The sequence below is a fragment of the Macaca fascicularis genome, chromosome X, assembly GCF_037993035.2.
Source record: "Macaca fascicularis isolate 582-1 chromosome X, T2T-MFA8v1.1".
Taxonomy (NCBI): domain Eukaryota; kingdom Metazoa; phylum Chordata; class Mammalia; order Primates; family Cercopithecidae; genus Macaca; species Macaca fascicularis.
Genome location: NC_088395.1, coordinates 158,299,408 through 158,322,662, shown reverse-complemented (window position 1 = coordinate 158,322,662; position 23,255 = coordinate 158,299,408). Strand labels below are relative to the sequence as shown.

Here is a 23,255-nt window from a genome sequence, read left to right as displayed (position 1 = left end):
TTTTTATTGTATGACTGAGTCAGTTTTATGTGCTTTGAATATCCCAAAGACAAACTATTTGAAGGCTAAATTCTGCATGTCAGGAACCCTCCTCCCACAAACTTCATCAGTAAAATTCTTCTCCTACTTATTTAGATGCAAATAGCTTGCACTTGCATGTTCATTATAGCATCTGCCTCTGAAATGGCCAGGAACCAGGGGAAGCATTTGGGCCAGACTGTTAGTTGTATAGGATTTAATGTAATCAGATCAACCAAGCATTGATAGCTTGTTTCACACAGTCTTTTTTTGTAAAGGCTTTTGCTCTAGGGGATTCCACCTGTAGTTCCTTATTCATTAAGCTAGCAACTGACTCACAGAGCCACACTTAGTGAATCTCACTCTAATGAACAGAAGTAAGAGCATAGAAGAGATGGAATGGTTCATTTTGGGCTCTGAGAAAGCTTACAATGAGGTGAGAAGGAAATAATAGTGTAAGTCTTCAGTCAATCCCAAATTACTCTGTGCACTCTTCATGCAAGGATATCAACTCCTGCCCTCCAAGAGCTCATATCTTAGGAGGAATGATGGGACACATCATTCACTGTACTATAAGGCATAATGGAAGTTTCACACAAAGCTGACAGTGAAGTGCTATGAGCTAAAAATTACAGGATTCACTGAAACCTGGGGACATGGGCCCAGATGTGTGGCAGGGCTTCACAGGGGAACTAACATTTGAGCTGGAAGGTGGAAAGGAAAAAAAGTATTCCTGAGAAGTTTCCTCACATTATTTCATTTTTGCCAGTTCCATGTGGAAATCATGGCCTTGAAATAACAAGGACTGCCTTTATTCTCCAAGCAAGAAACTGGTCTCCAGGCAAATTGAGTCTGTTTAAAAGTTCACTCTAACAGAGGGATTTACAGGTCAACATAAGTGTCCCTCTTGTTCCAAAGAACCCAGCTATTTTAGATGCTACCCCTAGACAGAGTAGACACTCTGTTGTAGTAGAATAAACATCAGAGAAGGAATTAAGAGCCATGGTTGTGAATCCCAACTTTGGAACAGATCAGCAGTGTAACCATGGGCAAGGCATTTTTCTTCTCTGGGTCTCAGTCTCTTCTTTTGGGACATGTTGCTGAAAATACCTGCTCTGCCTATCTCACAGAAATATTTATTAAATCAGGAAACAGCTGTCAACCATCTGCTGTGTGCCAATTACCATACCAGGGATGGGATTACAATGATGAAGAGACCACTCTCTCAAGTTGCTCATAGTCCTGTGCAGAAGACAGAGAGCTAAACAGACACTAATAATCTTATGTGGTAAGGTCTAAGACTGTTGTCCAAAGAGCTCTTAGATTGCTGTGAGCTGGAGGAAACCACAATACTTGTAGGGCACAGACAAAGCATAATGGAAGAGGGAATATTTGAGAAAAGACTTGGAGGAAATACGTTGTGCATATAAAAAGGAAAGGGTACTCCAGGCAGGAAAAAAAATGTATAAAAAGACACAGATACATGAGAGTTTTGTTTTGTAAAATCGTAAGTTTTTACAGATGGCTGGAGAATGGGGGAGAGCGTGTCAGAAAATGAGGTTGGAGCTACACGTCTGAGATAATTGTTAAAACTCAGATGTGCTCCCTCTGAAGGCTAAATGGAGCAGTAAAGTGGTGGCCCTCCTTCCTGTGTCCTGAGCTTCTTGTCTATAACTTGAAGATTTAATGGGACACCTCAGGCAACTGGCATTCTTGTGACTAATGTGCTGCTTGGTTTGGGTGTTTGGTGATAGTATATTTCAAGTGACTCATGCTGTACTGATAATGGCTATTAATGATTTGTTATTCTTTCTTTTTCACCATAAATCCCAAATCCTGCCCTTTTCTCCATTATTATAGAAATAGCCGACCTGGCACCTCAACTGCTCCTGAAGCAGTGTTATTTGTCCTTAGAGAGAACATTCCTAAGAGTTCAGAGTAGGCTGTTCCACTTCAAGGAGGCCTAATTGACAGATTGCTTTCAGTAGGGCTCATACTGAACTCCAGAGCCCCTCATCTCCTACAAAGTTCAAACTGTTCCCTCCTGCATTATACTTAAAGACATTGATAGCCTCACTGAACAACCAGTGCATATATTCAATAAACTTTAGATTTTTAACCTTTAGGATTCTAGTTAGTGTGGGAAGCTTTTTTGTCTAACCTTATTTATAGTTTTCTTCTATTTTATCCCCTTATTTAAAAAATAATCCGTATTCTATGTGCAAAAATCTAAGAATGATTTGATATTTTTCTGTGGTTAATTTAGGTGACTCATTTTCATTCAATTAATTTTGCAGATATTTAAATTCTTTATTTGAGATATAGCTTGCATATTTTAAAGTATACAAATGTTATTTGTATAGCTGCACAGTATTCTAGGTAAGGAATATGTGCTAGAGGTTGCTGCATTAGAAGGGTAAAGTAATGGAGAAGTAGCTTATGATAACCAGAACCTCACTTTCCTGAAGTGTCACTCTCCCTGGATCAAAGGCAAATGGGCACTGTCTTAATCCATTTGAACTGCTATAATAAAACACCTTAGACAGGGTGATTTATAAACAACAGAACTTATTTCTTACTGTTCTTGAGGTCAGGAAGTCCAAGATCAAGGCTCCAGTACATTCAGTATCTAAAGGCTACCTCTCTGCTTCAAATATGGCAACTTTTTGCTGTGTCCTCACATGGCAGAAGAGACTAACATTTTCCTTTAGGTCACTTTTACAGGACCAGTAATCCCATTCAAGAGGACAGAGCCCTCATGACCTAATCACTTCTCTAATGCCCCACCACTTAATACTATCACATTAGTGGTTATATTAAAATTTCAACATTGTAATTTCAGGGGGACACAAACATTCAGACCAAAGCAGGCACTGAGGACATGGATGTAATAGTTTCTGAGTTGGACAATTTTCTCATTGGGTTAGTGTGTTGGATGGATTTCCATCTAAAAGCAAATGACTTACATGTGGTATTCAATCTAGTTCAGGAAACAAGACATATGCACCAGAAAAAATATCCTTACTATGCAAAAGAACTGCATAATAAATGCAAAGTAAATACTGGCTTTTGTATCAACGGTATAATAAAATGTTAAAAATCAGCAAATCACATAGTAAGAATAATCTCTGATATGTTTGCTTGTTTTGAAAATGCACTTAGGTATTTCCAATAAAGATGAGACAAGGGCACCAAATAGCCAAGTCACTAATTTGTCTCAATTCCAAAGGTATAGAAAGAAATTATTTACCCTGTGACTTTTAGTCAATAGCAGGGATTTCAAACCCAATGGTTTACCCCTTGCTTCATTTCCCCTCCTTCCTTCAAGATTCTGATATATATACCTTCTGCCTGAGGTGTGTGGAGAGTCAGTGGAAAGACATGAACCCAGTCAGTATGCTGAATCTCAGTCATTAGACTTCTTGTCTTCCCTAGATACCATCACTCCCTTTGTAGTATCATCCAGTCTTAGGCCTTCAATTAGCATCGACAAGGTGTTAGCTAACAAGGCACAGATAACTGAAGTGACTTACACATAGCTACTACTACAAGCTGGGTTCATGGTGGACCTGAGTTTTAAATCTGGCAGTCTGGCTTTGGAATCCATGCTCTATTTTTAATAAATAAATAAAAATTATATGTATTTATGGTGTACAACAGAATGTCTTGATATATTTATACATTGGGGAATAGCTGAATTAAGATAATTTTCATATGCATTACCTCACATCTCAATTTTTGTGCTGAGAACATGTGAATTCTGCTCTCTTAGCGATTTTTAAGTATATAAAACACTGTTATTAACTATAGTCACCATGTTGTACAATAGATCTCTAGAATTTATTTTTCCCTTGTAACTGAAATTTTATATTCTTTGACCAACATCTCCCCAGTCCTCCCACTTCCTGGCCACCATTCTACTTTCTTTCTATGAGTTCAACTTGTATACACTCCACATATAAATGAGATTGTAGAGTATTTGTCTTTCTGTGTGTGGCTTATTTTGCTTAAGATAATGTTCTCCATGTTCATCCATGTTGTTGCAAATGGCAGGATTTCCTTTCCTTCTAAGGCTAAGTAGTATTTTATTGTGTATATATACCACATCTTTTTATCCATTTATCCACCAATGAATGTTTAAATTGATTCCATATCTTGGCTATTGTGAATAATGCTGAAATAAACATGAAAATGCAGATATCTCTTCAACATACTGATTTCATTTCCTTTGGATGCATGTACACACAGTAATGGGATTGGTGGGTTATACGGTATTTCTATTTTTAATTTTTGAGGAACCTCCATACTGTTTTTTTTTTTTTTTTTTATAATGGCTGTATGAAAGAGTTCTCTTTTCTCCACATTCTCACCAACACCTATCTTTTATATTTTTGGTATAGCCATCCTAACAGGTGTGAGGTGATATCTGATTGTGGTTTTGATTTGAATTTTTCTATTTATTAATGAAGTTGAGCCTCTTTTCATACATCTATGACAAATATTTATTCAGATCCTTTGCCTATTTTAGAAATTGGACTATTTGTTTTCTTGCTATTGAGTTGAGTTCCTTATATATTTTGAATATTAACCCTTTATTTGATGTATAGTACACAATATTTTCTCCCATTCCACAGGTTATCTCTTCACTAGGTTAACTGTTTCCTTGGATGTGCAGAAGCTTTTTAGATTGATGTAATGCCATTTGGCTATTTTTGCTTTTGTTGTCTATGCTTTTGGGGTCATTTACAAAAAAGTCATTGCCCAGGCCAGTGCTGTTGAGCTTTCTCTCTCTGTTTTCTTCTACTAGTTTTATAGTTTCAACTCAAAATATTTTGAATTGACTTTTGAGTATGGTGTAAATGGGGTCCAATTTCATTTTTTTTGTATGTGGATATCCTGTTTTCCCAACACCATTTATTGAAGAGACTGTTCTTTCCCCCATCATGTGTTCTTGGCATCTTTTATGAAAACCAATTGATTGTAAATGTGTGGAATTATTTCTGAGCTCTCTATTCTGTTCCATTGGTCTATGTGTTTGCTTTTATGTTAGTACCATGCTGTTTTGATTACTATAGAAATCAAATAGTCCAATGCTTTGTTCTTTTTGATTCGTTATTTTTGCTTAAAATTGCTTTCACGATTTGGGGACTTTTGTGGCTCCATACAAATTTTATGATTTATTTCTATTTCTGTGAATAATGTCACTGGATTTTTGATAAGGATTGCATTGAATCTGTAGCTCACTTTGGGTAGTATCAATATTTTAACAATATGAATTCTTTCAATCCATGAACAAAAGATGATTTTCAATTTATTTGTGTCTTCTTCAGTTTCTTTCATCAATGTTTAGTGTATAGATCGTTCATCTCTGAAAATGTTAAATTTATTCTTAAGCATATCTTTGTAGCTATAGTGAATTCGATTATTTTCTTGATTATTTTTTAAATAGTGTGTAGAAATGTTACTGAATTTTGCACGTTAATTTTGTATCCTGCAACTTTACTGAGTTCATTTATTAGTTCTGACAATTGTTTGTTGGGGTCTTTAGGATTTTCAATATATGTAATCATGTGATATGCAGACAGAGACAATTTAATGTCTTCCTTTCCTATTTAGATGTCTGTTTTTTCTTTCCCTTGTCTAATTGCTCCAGCTAGAAAACCCCAAAGACCAAAAGATTCCTAAATTTGATAAATGAATTCAGTACTTTCAGGATACAAACTCCACATTCAAAAATCAATAGCATTTCCATATACTGGTAATGATCAAGCTAAGAAACAAGTCAAGAATGCAAGCTCATTTACAATAGCTACAATAAAAGTATGTAGGAATACATTTAACCAAGGAGGTGAAAGATCTCTACAAAGAAAACTACAAAACACCAATGAAAGTAATTGTAAATGACACAAAGAAATGGGAAAACATCCCATGCTCATGCATTGGAAGAATCAAAATTGTTAAAATGACCACACTACTCAAAGCAATCTAGAGATTCAGTGCAATTCCTACCAAAATACCAATGCCATTTTTCACAGAATTAGAAAAAAAAATCTTAAAATTAATATAGAACCACAGAAGAGGACAAAGAGCTGAAGCAATCCTAAACAAAAAGAACAAAGCTGGAGGCATCACATTACATGGTTTCAAATTATTCTACAAGGTTATAGTAACCCAAACAGCATGGTACTGGTATAGAAGTAGACAAATTGATCAATGGAAAAGATTAGAGAATCCGGAAATAAAGCCTCATACTTACAGCCAACCAATCTTTGAAAAAACCAACAGAAACATACACTGGAGAAAGGACACCCTATTCAATAAATGCTACTGGGAAATCTGGGTTGCAATATGCAGAAGAAGGAAAGTGGACCCCTATCTTTTACCATATACAAAAATTTACTCAAGATGGATTAAAGACTCAAATGTAAGATCTGAAACTATTAAAATACTAGAAGAAAATCTACAAAAACTCTACTGATCATTGGTGTTGGCAAAGAATTTATGACTGAGATCTCAAAAGGAAATGCAATGAAAGCAAGAACAGAGAAATGGGACTTAATTAAATGAAAAACACTTTTGCACAGCAAAAGAAATAATCAACAAAGTGAATAGATGGGGGGAACCCAAGATGGCCGAATAGGAAGAGCTCCAGCCTCCAGCTCCCAGCGTGAGTGACACAAGAAGATGGGTGATTTCTGCATTTTCAACTGAGGTACTGGGTTCATCTCACAGGGGCGTGTTGGACAGTCGGTGCTGCTCAGAGAGTGCAGCCCAACCAGCGAGAGCTGAAGCAGGGCAAGGCATTGCCTCACCTGGGAAGCACAAGGGGGAAGGGAATTCCTTTTCCTAGCCAAGGGAAACTGAGAAACACAACACCTGGAAAATCGGGTAACTCCCACCCTAACACTGCACTTTACCAAGGGTCTTAGCAAATGGCACACCAGGAGATTATATCCCATACCTGGCCCAGAGGGTCCCATGCCCACGGAGCCTCCCTCATTGCCAGAACAGCAGTCTGAGATCTAACTGCAAGGTGGCAGCGAGGCTGGGGGAGGGGTGCCCGCCATTGTGGAGGCTTAAGTAGGTAAACAAAGCCGCCAGGAAGCTCGAATTGGGTGGAGCCCATCACAGCTCAAGGAGGCCTGCCTGCCTCTGTAGACTCCACCTCTGGGGACATGGCATAGCTAAACAAAAAGCAGCAGAAACCTCTGCAGAAGTAAATGTCCCTGTCTGACAGCTTTGAAGAGAGCAGTGGTTCTCCCAGCACAGAGGTTGAGATCTGAGAACGGACAGACTGCATGCTCAAGTGGGTCCCTGACCCCTGAGTAACCTAACTGGGAGACATCCCCCACTAGGTGTAGACTGACACCTCACCTCACGTGGCTGAGTACACCTCTGAGACGAAGCCTCCAGAGCAAGAATCAGACAGCAACATTTACTGTTCAGCAATATTCTATCTTCTGCAGCCTCTGCTGCTGATACCCAGGCAAACAGGGTCTGGAGTGGACCTCAAGCAAACTCCAACAGACCTGCAGCTGAGGATCTTGACTGTTAGAAGAAAAACTAGCAAACAGAAAGGACACCTACACCAAAACCCCATCAGTATGTCACAATCATCAAACACCAAAGGCAGATAAAACCACAAAGATGGGGAAAAAGCAGTGCAGAAAAGCTGGAAATTCAAAAAATCAGAGTGCATCTCTCCCTCCAAAGGAACGCAGCTCATCACCAGCAATGGAACAAAGCTGGATGGAGAATGACTTTGATGAGTTGAGAGAAGAAGGCTTCAGTTGATCAAACTTCTCAGAGCTAAAGGAAGAACTATGTAACCAGCGCAAAGAAACTAAAAACCTTGAAAAAAGAATGGAAGAATGGATAACAAGAATAACCAATGCAGAGAAGTCCATGAACAAACTGATAGAGATGAAAACCATGACATGAGAAATACGTGACAAATGCACAAGCTTCAGTAATTGACTTGATCAACTGGAAGAAGGAGTATCAATGATTGAAGATCAAATGAATGAAATGAAGTGAGAAGAGAAGTTTAGAGAAAACAGAGTAGAAAGAAATGAACAAAGCCTCTAAGAAATATGGGATTATGTGAAAAGACCAAATCTATGTCTGATTGGTGTGCCTGAAAGTGATGGGGAGAATGGAACCAAGTTGGAAAACACTCTGCAGGATATTATCCAGGAGAACTTCCCCAACCTAGCAAGGCAGGCCAACATTCAAATTCAGGAAATACAGAGAACACCACAAAGATACTCCTCGAGAAGAGCAACTCCAAGACACATAATTGACAGATTCACCAAAGTTGAAATGAAGGAAAAAATGTTAAGGGCAGCCAGAGAGAAAGGTCGGGTTACCAACAGATGGAAGCCTATCAGACAAACAACAGATCTTTCGACAGAAAGAGAGTGGGGGCCAATATTCAACATTCCTAAGGGAAATAATTTTCAACCCAGAATTTCATATCCAGCCAACCTAACTTTCATAAGTGAAGGAGAAATAAAATCCTTTACAGACAAGCAAATGTTTAGACATTTTGTCACCACCAGGCCTGCCCTACAAGAGCTCCTGAAGGAAGCAGTAAACATGGAAAGGAAAAACCAGTACCAGCCATTGCAAAAACATGCCAAAATGTAAAGACCATCGATGCTAGGAAGAAACTGCATCAAATAACGAGCAAAATAGCCAGCTAACATCATCATGACAGGTTCAAGTTCACACATAACAATATTAACCTTAAATGCAAATGGACTGAATGGTCCTGTTAAAAGATACAAACTGGCAAATTGGATAGAGTCAAGACCCATCAGTTTTGCTGTATTCAGGAGACCCATCTCACATGCAGAGACACACATAGGCTCAAAATTAAGGGATGGAGGAAGGTCTACCAAGCAAATAGAAAACAAAAAAAGGCAGGGGTTGCAATCCTAGTCTATGACAAAACAGACTTCAAACCATCAAAGATCAAAAGAGACAAAGAAGGCCATTACATAATGGTAAAGGGATCAATTCAACAAGAAGAGCTAACAATCCTAAATATATATGCACCCAATACAGGAGCACCGAGATTCATAAAGCAAGTCCTTAGAGACTTTCAAAGAGACTTAGACTCCCACACAATAATAATGGGAGATTTTAACACCCCACTGTCAACATTAGACAGATCAACGAGACAGAAAGTTAACAAGGATATCCAGGAATTGAACTCAACTCTGCACCAAGCGGACCTAATAGACATCTACAGAACTCTCCACCCCAAATCAACAGAATATACATTCTTCTCAGCACCACATCACACTTATTCCAAAATTGACCACATAGTTGGAAGTAAAGCACTCCTCAGCAAATGTAAAAGAACAGAAATTATAACAAACTGTCTCTCAGACCACAGTGCAATCAAATTAGAACTCAGGACTAAGAAACTCAATCAAAACCACTCAACTACATGGAAACTGAACAACCTGCTCCTGAATGACTACTGGGTACATAACGAAATGAAGGCAGAAAAAAAGATGTTCTTTGAAACCAATGAGAACAAAGATACAACATACCAGAATCTCTGGGACACATTTAAAGCAGTATGTAGATGGAAATTTATAGCACTAAATGCCCACAAGAGAAAGCAGGAAAGATCTAAAATTGACACCCTAACATCACAATTAAAAGAACTAGAGAAGCAAGAGCAAACATATTCGAAAGCTAGCAGAAGGCAAGAAATATCTAAGATCAGAGCAGAACTGAAGGAGATGGAGACACAAAAAACCCTCCAAAAAATCAATGAATCCAGGAGCTGATTTTTTGAAAAGATCAACAATATTGACAGACCACTAGCAAGACTAATAAAGAAGAAAAGAGAAGAATCAAATGGTCACAATAAAAAAATGATAAAGGGGATATCACCACCGACCCCACAGAAATACAAACTACCATCAGAGAATACTATAAACACCTCTACACAAATAAACTAGAAAACCTAGAAGAAATGGATAAATTCCTGGACACATACACTCTCCCAAGACTAAACCAGGAAGAAGTTGAATCCCTGAATAGACCAATAGCAGGCTCTGAAACTCAGGCAATAATTAATAGCCTAACAACCAAAAAAAGTCCAGGACCAGACGGATTCACAGCCAAATCCTACCAGAGGTACAAGGAGGATTCTGAAACTATTCCAATCAATAGAAAAAGAGGGAATCCTCCCTAACTCATTTTATGAGGCCAACATCATCCTGATACCAAAGCCTGGCAAAGACACAACAAAAAAAGAGAATTTTAGACCAATATCCCTGATGAACATCGATGCAAAAATCCTCAATAAAATACTGGCAAACCGAATCCAGCAGCACATCAAAAAGCTTATCCACCATGATCAAGTGGGCTCCATCCATGGGATGCAAGGCTGGTTCAACATATGCAAATCAATAAACGTAATCCAGCCTATAAACAGAACCAAAGACAAAGACCAAATGATTATCTCAATAGATGCAGAAATGGCCTTTGACAAAATTCAACAGCCCTTCATGCTAAAACTCTCAATAAATTCGGTATTGATGGAACGTATCTCAAAATCATAAGAGCTATTAATGACAAACCCACAGTCAATATCATACTGAATGGGCAAAACTGGAAGCATTCTCTTTGAAAACTGGCACAAGACAGGGATGCCCTCTCTCACCACTCCTATTCAACATAGTGTTGGAAGTTCTGGCTAGGGCAATCAGGCAAGAGAAAGAAATAAAGAGTATTCAGTTAGGAAAAGAAGAAGTCAAATTGTCCCTGTTTGCAGATGACATGATTGTATATTTAGAAAACCCCATTGTCTCAGCCCAAAATCTCCTTAAGCTGATAAGCAACTTCAGCAAAGTCTCAGGATACAAAATTAATGTGCAAAAATCACAAGCATTCTTATACACCAGTAATAGACAAACAGAGAGCCAAATCATGAATGAACTCTCATTCACAATAGCTTCAAAGAGAATAAAATACCTAGGAATCCAACTTACAAGGGATGTAAAGGACCTCTTCAAGGAGAACTGCAAACCACTGCTCAACAAAATAAAGGAGGACACAAACAAATGGAAAAACATACCATCCTCATGGATAGGAAGAATCAATATCGTGAAAATGGCCATACTGCCCAAGGTAATTTATAGATTCAATGCCATCCCCATTAAACTACCAATGACTTTCTTCACAGAGTTGGAAAAAACTGTTTCAAAGTTCATATGGAACCAAAAAAGAGCCCTCATCGCCAAGACAATCCTAAGCCAAAAGAACAAAGCTGGAGGCATCACACTACCTGACTTCAAAATGTACTACAAGGCTACAGTAACCAAAACAGCATGGTACTGGTACCAAAACAGAGATAGAGACCAATGGAACAGAACAGAGCCCTCAGAAATAATACCACACATCTACAGCCATCTGATCTTTGACAAACCTCAGAAAAACAAGAAATGGGGAAAGGATTCCCTATTTAATATATGGTGCTGGGAAAACTGGCTAGCCATAAGTAGAAAGCTGAAACTGGATCCTTTCCTTACTCCTTATACGAAAATTAATTCAAGATGGATTAGAGACTTAAATGTTAGACCTAAAACTATAAAAACCCTAGAAAAAAACCTAGACAATACCATTCAGGACATAGGCATGGGCAAGGACCTCATGTCTAAAACACCAAAAGCAACAGCAACAAAAGCCAAAATTGACAAATGGGATCTAATTAAACTAAAGAGCTTCTGCACAGCAAAAGAAACTACCATCAGAGTGAGCAGGCAACCTACAGAATGGGAGAAAATTTTTGCAATCTACTCATCTGACAAAGGGCTAATATCCAGAACCTACAAAGAACTCAAACAAATTTACAAGAAAAAAACAACCCCATTAAAAAGTGGGCAAAGGATATGAACAGACACTTCTCAAAAGAATACATTCATACAGCCAATAGACACATGAAAAAATGCTTATCATCACTCGCCCTCAGAGAAATGCAAATCAAAACCACAATGAGATACCATCTCACACCAGTTAGAATGGCAATCATTAAAAAGTCAGGAAACAACAGTTGCTGGAGAGGATGTGGAGAAATAGGAACACTTTTACACTGTTGGTGGGATTGTAAACTAGTTCAACCATTGTGGAAAACAGTATGGTGATTCCTCAAGGATCTGGAATTAGAAATACCATTTGAACCAGCCATCCCATTACTGGAGATATACCCAAAGGATTATAAGTCATGCTGCTATAAAGACACATGCACATGTATGTTTATTGTGGCACTATTCACAATAGCAAAGACTTGGAATCAACCCAAATGTCCATGAGTGACAGACTGGATGAAGAAAATGTGGCACATATACACCATGGAATACTATGCAGCCATAAAAAAGGATGAGTTCGTGTCCTTTGTAGGGACATGGGTGCAGCTGGAAACCATCATTCTCAGCAAACTATCGCAAGAACAGAAAACCAAACATCGCATGTTCTCACTCATAGCTGGGAATTGAACAATGAGATCACTTGGACACAGGAAGGGAAACATCACACACTGGGGCCTATTGTGGGGAGGGGGGAGGGCGGAGGGATAGCATTAGGAGATATACCTAATATAAATGACAAGTTAATGGGTGCAGCACACCAACATGGCACATGTATACATATGTAACAAACCTGCACATTGTGCACATGTACCCTAGAACTTAAAGTATAATTAAAAAAAAGAAAAAAAAAGTGAATAGACAACCTGCAGAATGGGAGAACATATATGCAAACTCTGCATCCAACAAATAAATGATATCCGGAATCTATAAGGAGCTTAAACAAATCAACAAAGAAAAGAAAAATAACCCCATTAAAAACGTGGGTAAAGGACAAGAACTGACATTTTTCAAAAGAAGTCATATGAATGGCCAATAAACATATGACAAAATGCCCAACATCACTGATTATCAGTGAAATGCAAATTAAAACCACAATGAGATACCATTTTCCACCAGTCAGAATGGCTTATTAAAATGCAAAAACAAACAAACAAAAAACAGATATTGACAAGGATGCAGATAAAAGAGAATGCTTACACACAGTTGAAAATGTGAATTTGCATAACCTCTATGGAAAACAATATGGAGATTTCTCAAAGAACTAAAAATAGTAGCTATATTTTTTCCAGTAATCTCACTACTGGGTATCTACACAAACCAAAAGAAATCATTATATCTAAAAGATATTTGTACTTAGATGTTTATCGCAGCACTGTTCACAATTGCAAATATATGGAACCATCCTATGTGTCTATCAACGGATGATTGGATAAAGAAAATGATATATAATATATCATTGTATATAATATATAATATATATTATATATAATACAATGTATATTATACATTATATAATACACACAATTTTATGTACATATATATACACACACACAATGGAACACTATTTATTAATAAAATAATGAAATTATCTGCTTTTCACCCACATGGATGCAATTGGAGGCCATTACCTTACGTGAAACAGCCAAGAAACAGGAAGTCAAATACTGCATGTTATCATTTATAAGTGGGAACTAAATAATGTATACACATGGACATACAGAGTGGAATAATAGATATTGGAGACTTTAAAGGGCAAGAGAGTAGGAAGGGGTGAGGGAAGGGAAATTACCTAAATGGCATAATATGTATTATTCGGGTGATAGTTACACTAAAAGCCCTAATTTCACCACTATGTTATATATCTGTATAACAAAATGGCACTTGTACCCCCTAAATCTACAAATAAATAAATAAATGGCTAAGGTAAGCATGCTTTCTAAAAAGAAAAAGATAAAAGAATCCATGCTCTTAAACACTGTGCTATAAGGCTGCTATTGATTTGTTTAAAATAAGAACTTTTTGAAGTATATTTTACCTATTATAAAATTTGTTTTACATGTACAAATCAATGATTTTTAGTAGATTTATAGAATTGTGCAACTATACCCAAAATTCAAGTTTAGAACATATTATCACTTCCAAAAATCTCTCTACAAATTTGTAGTAACATTCCGTTCTCACCCCAACACCAGTCGACCACTAATCTACTTTCTGTCTCTATACATTTGTCTTTCTTGGACATGTCATGTGAATGGAGTCATACAATGTGTGACATTTTGTGTCTGGCTATTTTCACTTAGCATAACACATTTGAGATTCATCCATGCCATTGTGTGTATTCCTTTTTTATTGATGATTAACATTCCATTGTATGGATATATACCACATCTTGTTCATCCATTCACAATAATAGACATTGGGGTCATTGGGGTTGTTTCCACCTTTTACCTGTTGTGAATAAAGCTGCTATAAATAGGTCTTTCTTTGGACACATGTTTTCATTTATCTTTGTTAGTGAATTATTACAGTAATTAAAGTAAGAATTAGAGTAAAACCACAGGGTCTTATGGTAAGCTTATGTTAAACTCTTTAAGAAACTGCCAAAATATTGTCCAAAGTTTGATTTCCACCATAATTTATGATCTTGTGTTTTTTTTCCAAATCCTTGTCAACATTTGAAATTGTTGATCTTTTTTATTTTAGCCATTTTAGTGTGCATGTCGTAGTATCTCATTGTAGTTTTAATTTGCATTTCTTTAATGACTAATAATGTTGAACATATTTCCATGTGCTTATTAGCCAACAGAATATATTATTTGCATATATATACTTCTCATTTTCACATTAGGTTGTTTTTCTTCTCATTATTGAATTGTAAGGGTTATTTATGTATTTTTAATGCAAGTTCTTTATCAGATGTATGTTTCACAAATATATTCACTTTCTTTGTGCCTTGTCTCTTCATTTCTTAAAAGTATCTTTTGACAAGCAAAAGTTTTGAATTTTTATGAAGTCCAATTTATTATATTTTTTCTTGTATGCATCATGATTTTGGTGTCATACCTAAGAAGTCTTTGTGTAACTCAGGGTAACAAAGATTTTCTCCTATGTTCCCCTTTAGAAATTTTAGCTCTTAAATTTCGGTTTATGATCCATTGTTAGTTGATTTTTGCTTATGGTGTGAGGTAACAGTCTAAGTTTATATCTTGCACTTGTATATTAAATTCTCCTAGAAAAATTTACTGAAAAAGCTATTTTTTTCTCAACTGAATTGCTTGGCATCTTGGTCAAAAATCAATTGACTATAAATATCAAAGTTTATTTCTGGATTTTCTATTTTTTCCATTAGTCTATATTACAATATTTAGGCCAAAACTGCACCATATTGATTACTGTAGCTTTAAAATTGGAAAGTGTAAATACTCATGTTTTTTTTTTTTTTTTTGAAAGATGCTTTGGCTATTCTAGATCCTTTGTATTCTCATATAAATTTTAGGATCAACTTGCCATTTTCACAAAAAGAAAATCTGGGATTTTCAAAGGGCATGTGTTGAATATATAGAGCAATTTGGAGAGAATTGCCGCCTTAATGCTATTAGGACTTCTAAATCTGTGAACATGGAATGTCTGAACATGTCACCTTCAAATAGACACTTTTGATTTTTGCTTTCCAATCATTCTCTTACATTCTTTTGCTTGCCTAATTATTTAGACAGCTTTATTGAAATATGATTCACATGTCATACAATTTATCCTCTTGAAGTGTACAATTAAATGATTTTTAATATATTCACAGTTGTGCAACCGTCACCAAGATCTAATTTCAGAACATTTTAGTCACATCAAAAAAGAAACTCCATACCATTAGCAGTCATTCCCCATTTCTTTTCTTCTTTGACTGGCTAAATTCTTGAATAAGAAGTTGAATAAGGAAGAAAAAACATCCTTGCTTGATCTTAGGGGAAGTATCTTAGTCTTTCACTATTAACCATGATGCTAGATAAGGGTTTTTAGTAAGTGCCATTTATCAATTGAGGAAGTTGCCTTCTATTCCTAGATTTTTGAGAGTTTTTAATCATAAAGTGGTTTTAGACTTCATCTTCCTGGTTTCGTTTTTGACCTCCTTCAACTTTTTCTCTATAAAATTGCCGTAATTTTAAAATGTTAGTTTGATCAAGTTACCCTCTGCTTAAAATCCCACAGTGCCTCTATATTACACTCATAGTGAAAGCAAAAATATCCAGGAGCTCTTATACTATCTAGTTCATGCCCCATAATTTCCTCTTTGAACTCATTTCTATTACTCTTCCCCTTGATCTCTACAACACAACCACAGTAGGCTAGTTGCTATTTCTTGAGCACACTGGGCACACTTCTACCTCAGGGCCTTTGCACTGCTACCCCTTCTAACTTGAATGCTCTTTCCCCAGGTTTCTACAAGGTTCATTCTCTCATCTGCTTCAGATTGTTGCTCAAATGTCACCTACTCAGTGAGGCACCTGCTAAACACCCTATTAAAAATTGAAACCCCTTCCAAATACTTGTTACCCATATATTTTAATTTTTATTCCTGGGGTATATCACATTTCAATAAACTATATAATTTGCTTACTTATCTTGTTTATTTTCTGTCTTTCTCTACTGAGATGTAAATTCTAAGTGGACAACAATCTTGGTATTTTATCCCCTTATCTGTGGTTTAATTTTCTATGATTTCGGTTACCCACTATCATCCACCATCTGAAAATATTAAATGGAAAATTCTAGTATTAAACAATTCATAAGTTTTAAGTTGCATGCCATTCTGAGTAGTGTGATAAAATCTCGGCTATCCTGCTCTGCCCCACCTGAGATGTGAATCCTCCTTTTGTTCAGTAGATGCTACCTGCTCATTAGTCACTTAGTAGCTGTCTTAGTTATCAAATCGACTGTGTCATTGTCATACTGCTTGTGTTCAAGGGACCCTTATTTTACTAATTAATGGTCCCAAAGTGCAAGAGTATTGTGCCTAACTTATAAATAAATTAAACTTTATCATATGTATGTATATATAAGCAAAAATATAGTATATAGAGAGTTCAATACTATCTGTGGTTTTGGGCATCCACTGGGGATCTTTTGTTGACTACACCAGTGAATCAGGAAACTTTTAGTCAGCTCCCAGACTATGTTGAGTGATTTGGGGCAAGACATGTTCCTTCTGCTTTCTCATACATAAATATATAAGGGGATAAAACTAGATGCTTTCTATAAGGCTCTTGTAGCTCTGAAATTCTAGGAAGTAAACTATATGCCCATTGAAGTGAATAAATTGAGATATGATGCTATTAATGAATCATATTAAGACATGATTTTGCCTAGAACCCTAGCAATACTTAAACCTTATCTTGCCCAGCCTACACCTCCTCTCTGCAGACTCCAAGAGAAATGTGTGACTTTAGGAAAGAAAAGTCACTCAGTAAATCATTCATTGAGTTGATATTCATTGAATACCTACAATGTGCTAGATACTTAACTAGGATGTTAGCACACATTAAAGAAAAAATAAGATTAAAAATCCATAACCTTATAGAAAGGAAGGAAAGAAAATAGATGATAAATAGAAAACATAAATTAGAAGGTGCATTGTATTTTAGGGGTTATGAAAAAAGAAAGCATGATGAGGTTTACTACCTATAGGGAAGGTAGTAAACTCAGTGGAGATCAGAGTAAGCCCCATTTAGAAAATGCTAATTAAGCAAAACTTGAAAGAAATGCAGAAATCAATTATCCAGGTATTCAAAAGAAGAACATCCTAGGCAGAGAGCATAGTGAGTGGAAAGGCCATGATGTAAGAGAGACAGGCATGTTGACAGAGCTGAAGCAGAGTGAAGGGGAGGGTGGAAGACAAGATTATATCAGACACTGTAAGCTTTGATAAGGACTTTGGTTTTTACTCTGTAATAGGTCGGCAAACACTGGAAGGCTGTTATATAGAATATACTCTAAGAGGGAAGGGGAAAAGCAGAGACAACCTAGGAGGCTGTTGCAACAATGTAACTTTAACTTAGTGTGATGGGATAAAAAGCAACTGTTTTGCAGCAAAGGTGGAGGGGGGAGGTGAAAAGAGAGTCAGGATTGGCAAAGCATGGTAAAATGAGGGTAACAACTGAAGTATGTATGTGGGGGAGAAGGGTGCAGGTGAAGGACTAAAAATGTCGTCAGATCTTCATTTGTATCCTCGTCTCCCAAAGAAGGGGCTTCCTGGATTGCCTCTTACTTTGTATCTGGTCTTCGCATAAAAAGCAAAGCAGGCCAACCCCTGTATTACGACTATAGTTCTGTGATCTGAATGCCACATTTTCAGGGGATTCTGACCTTTTTTGAAAAGCTCACTGAAAACTGCTAGCAAAAATACAACCAGATTTAGTAGAGCTTCACAAACGAATCCATGAAGAGGGAGAAAGGTTGGAAAAGGAGAGAGGACATGAAATTTTTACAGGGCTTGTTTATTTTGCTGATCTGAAGTCAGAGGCAACCATGTCACTTAAAGGCTCTGATTCTGCCCCAGCTTTCTCTTTGAAATTATTTTCTATATATAGTAAAGATAATAATGATGATAGTGATTATCCTCTGGAGTAGATAAAGCCTTTGATTTCTTTTTTCTAATTTGTGCCTCCCACCACCCTATAAATCCCTGATATTGTTAAATGGATAAATGTTGAATGGATAGATGGGTTATGTAGGGGAAGAGGATATTGTCTCTATTCCTTTTTAAAAGTGAGGGAACTAAAGTTGCCTTGGATATTTACAAAATTTCCGATGTGTCTGGGACAAAAGCTGAACTCTGAAGCTAGCCTGCAATATTCCACCAGTCTGGCCTTATTCTTAAGGCACAAAAGGGGTTTCATGACTCAAAGAACCAGACACAAGAGAAATGTATTTCACTGAAAAACATGCTCCTTGTGTTGGATACTGAAAAGATTCCATGAGAGTTTAATAAAGAAAATTGTGTTCCTTTTCTCCACTTATATTATTATTTCCAAGACACTGCCTCTTACGAGTAATGCCAAGGGGAAATTACTTTATGTCTAGCCAGCAGTTCTGGGGACGTGGAGAATAAGACCACAACAAATAGACTATCAAAGCAGGATGCAAAGGCAGTGATTTCTGATTAGGGGCAAAACTGATTTAAAACTTTTCTATCTTTATTCCCATCCACTTCTTCCTCAACCCACCTAAGCACAGAGGAGAGAGAAAAAGCAAATGTTTGTAGGTGCAAGGTACTTCACAAACCAAATTATGTTATGCTCTTTTCATTGATTCTTAAACATGTCAACGCTGTCTGACCTTCTTACCCTCCTTATCTCCCTTCCCATAGCTACGATGTTCAATATCCCTTCAAGTTTTTTCTGCAATAGAAAGCATTCTGACTGTATTCGGGCTAATGTACTCAACTCCTGCCCTGTGTCAATGGTTAACTGCATATGTGAGGGTTAGCTTTCTCTTCCTATAGCAGTGGTCACTATGAGGGCAACAACTGTGGCTCGTGCCTCTGGTTCTTCCTTCTTTTCTTAGTATCTTCCCATGACTACCTTATATATAGAACATACTTGCTCAAAGATAACCAAAGATAACTAGAGCATCTCTCATATGACTTAAAGATTACTGAGGGCCTGAGGAGACCGTTACCCTCAGATGAATGGAAAATTGTTAGTGTAGAAAGAAGACCAGATTGCACTGCAGCTCACCAGGTTGTGTGACTTGAGAAACTCAATTTAACACCATGAATTCTTATTTATGAAATAAAGATGATAATAATGTCTGCAATATGTCCCTCACAGGGTCACTATGGGGAGCAAATGAGGTAAATAGAATACTTAGTTCCAGGCAACCAGGGTCCTTACATCACAAATGTTATGGTAGGCCTGAGTGGAGTTACTGATGGGAATGTTCTTTAGAAGTTGTAACATGCTGTGAGCATCTCATAGGTTATTATCAATGATCATCATAATGATAACAATTATACATTGAACGTTCTATGCCTTCATAGACACATGGATGTCTGTAATTTGACAAGACATATCTCCTGGTATCTCACTCTCATTAACCAAAGAAAAATCATGTTAAGCAGCAATAGCCTGTGGATATCTTGTTAAGATCTTGCTTCCTAACACTGTTACAGTAGCACTGTGATGTGAAGAGTGAGAAATGGAGACCCCACACATGGGATCCCTTTCAGGCACTTCTTTACTTGTTGCCTCAACAAAACACTTCCCTACAGGCTTCTTTGGTAATTGCATAGAAGTGAGGCGTATTCTTTTCAGTCTCATATATTGATGTTTTATTAGGCAAGATTTCTGGTCCCAAGGAGTACTTGGGCCCTGAAAATTATCAGCAGGAGTACCTATCTAAGGGAAGAAGCCATTGGGGGAATGGGTGACATTATAATTGATAATCAGTTTCTCAACTTATTAGAACTCCAAAAGGATGGTGGGGGTTGAGTCCAATATAACCAGTAAGTATAACAGCTAGTTAGAAGTAGCTCATGAGAGCTAGCTTCCAAGCAACTCTAAATTTTTGCTGCGTGAGCCCCACTTCTACATAGGAGGCTACTATCTAGCCCAAGGAAAGTTAAGCCTTGAAAAAAAATTAAAAAATCAGAAGGGAAAACCTTGAAATAGACTATTCAGGGAGACTATTGCAGGGGAGTGAGTATGTAAACATGTCATATACCATTCAGATTTCCACCGAGCAATCCTTCCAGCATCTTTTCCAAATGTTGCCTCTGTTAACAGAGTATGAGCTCTTTAGACTTGACCTCTGAGGTTTCTGATGTCCTCCATCACCTTTGTATTTTTTCCTGGAGTGGTCAGTTTTCGTGTGTGTGTGTGTGCGTGTGTGTGTGGTGTATGTGTGTGTGTGTGTTCCTGTGAGCAGCAGAATTATCTTTTTCGTCTGTTAATGATCAGGGTAAAGATATTCTTTCTACATACCTCTTCTCTTCAGTGCAATCTTTAAATTGGTTAACTCACAGAATAGCCTGCTGAGAAGAAATATTTCAGAAATAATTAAACTGCGATCAGGAGTGAATGAGTCAGAACCTGGTGTTTCCAGGCTTCTTGGGGGGTGTCTAAGGAAATACAGTTAGGGTAGAAAAGATATATCTGTTTTTCAAAGGTGACAGGATGGGATTCAGATATGATCCAAAAATATGAATACTTAATGCCTCTTTGAGAGGCTATCTAGTTCATTTTATCCATCCTTTGTGTTCATAAAGACTTGAATCTCAGTGAACCTAAACAAACAAAAATCTCGTTATTCTTAGGAACACTCCATTGCTGCTGAGTGAGAATACAACCCTGTGTTTAATAACATTTATTTTAGCTTAATTTCACTTTCTGTTTGCCCTTCTTTTAGGTTAACAATTCATGCCGAGTGTCCCATGCATTTGGAAGATTTTCCCATGGATGTACATGCCTGCCCACTGAAGTTTGGAAGCTGTATGTATTTTTTTTCTCTCTCTCTCTTGTTTTTTTTTTTTGCCTGATCTTCCAAAAGGAACGTAACATAGTCTATTCTGTCTGCTACAAGTTCCTAAAGCTGAGGCTTTTAATCCGGGCTGATATTGGGGTGGGTCAGAGAGTGGGGTTGAGTAGTACTAAGTAATCGGGAGGAGGAGACTAAGCCTTTAACAAGAGTTTTCTTTCTAAGAAGCAAACTTTATTTTACCATTTCAGACTAATTTCTCTGCCACTAGATTGAAACATTAATGTCTGTTTCCTAAATTGCCCAAAGGAGAGAGCAAGACAGAAGTGATATAAAATATAGTCACAGCTACCTAAGGACAAGATATGTCAAACAGAATGTGGTTATATTTTTTGAAGTGCATATTCTACCTGCATTTTCATATACTTCTATCCAATTCTTAACAGTGTATGATAGGCGGGAAGAGACTCTGAAGATTTGCTCACTTTTGAAAGTATTACCTTTTCCAGTAGCTGTAAATTTTACAGAGAAAGTAGTAAATATATAGTCCATTTTCAAATGAATTAGAAAAATCAACATTGCATAGAATTTGAGTGAGTTTTTTTTAAATTTATTTATTATTATTGTACTTTAAGTTGTAGGGTACATGTGCATAACGTGCAGGTTTGTTACATATGTATACTTGTGCCATGTTGGTGTGCTGCACAGAGTCATCAGAGTAATATATCAAAATCTGTGTTGATCACGTCAAAATTAAATTTAGCTGTGTTTTGAAACAGAAAGTGCATTTGAAAAGACCCAAATAATTAAGTTCAACATGTTTGCTCAATCATTAGTTTTTCAAATCTTTATAGACTATCTTCTGTGTGCTAGGTTCTATTCTAGGAGCTTGGAATGCATCCACGAATAAAACAAAACCCTTGCCCTTGTGGAGCTTATATTATATAGAGAAGAGTGATAGTGAAAGATAAAATAATGGATTAAAGGGTAAAGCATAACGCATGTTTTAATGTGAGAAGCAACATGGGAAAACATAAAAGTACTGCAGAATTAGGGGAAACATTCATTCCTAGGTGGAAGATTTGTGTTACCATGAAATTGAAAATACGGTGATTAGTGTCACCCTAATTTTTTAAAAGTAACATTCAAGCAGAAATATTAAGAAAATAGAAAGCTTATCAATGCATAGGTATATATGTATATATGTGTATATGTGTATCTATATGTACATATATATGTGTATCTATATGTACATATATATGTGTATCTATATGTACATATATATGTATCTATATGTACATATATATGTGTATCTATATGTACATATATATGGGTATCTATATGTACATATATATGTGTATCTATATGTACATATATATGTGTATATATGTGTGTGTGTGTATATATATGTATATATAGTGCTCTGAGTAGAAGGAACAACCAGGAAAAATACCTTATGTCAGAAAAGTGGATGACTTGTTCAGCCAGTGTGGCTGGCCAAAGTCAGGAAGGGGAGAGCAGGAAAAGAGGATGAGACCAAAGTGGGGGGCAGGTAATCTGAAGTCTTATAGGCCATTAAAGGGCTTTGAATTATATTCTAAGGAAAAATGAAGAACAATTAGAATATTTTAGACAAAAGAATGGCATTATCTGACTTATGTCTTAAAATAATTACTAGGAAATTTTTTTTTCTTTTTTTGAGACGGAGTCTTGCTCTGTCGCCCAGGCTGGAGTGCAGTGGCCAGATCTCAGCTCACTGCAAGCTCCGCCTCCCAGGTTTACGGCATTCTCCCGCCTCAGCCTCCCTAGTAGCTGGGACTACAGGCGCCCGCCACCTCGCCTGGCTAGTTTTTTGTATTTTTTAGTGGAGACGGGGTT

General features: G+C 36.9%; 1 protein-coding gene across 4 annotated transcripts in view; it reads left to right on the top strand.

Annotated features, from left to right (window-relative positions):
* Positions 1-23,255, top strand: part of GABRA3 (gamma-aminobutyric acid type A receptor subunit alpha3) — a 289,983-nt gene that overhangs the window by 207,129 nt on the left and 59,599 nt on the right. For all 4 annotated transcript variants that reach the window (XM_045383325.3, XM_005594853.5, XM_005594854.5 and 1 more), the window contains one exon: positions 21,309-21,391. In XM_045383325.3, coding sequence (XP_045239260.1) covers positions 21,309-21,391 — 83 coding nt within the window. The remainder of the gene's footprint in view (positions 1-21,308; positions 21,392-23,255) is intronic.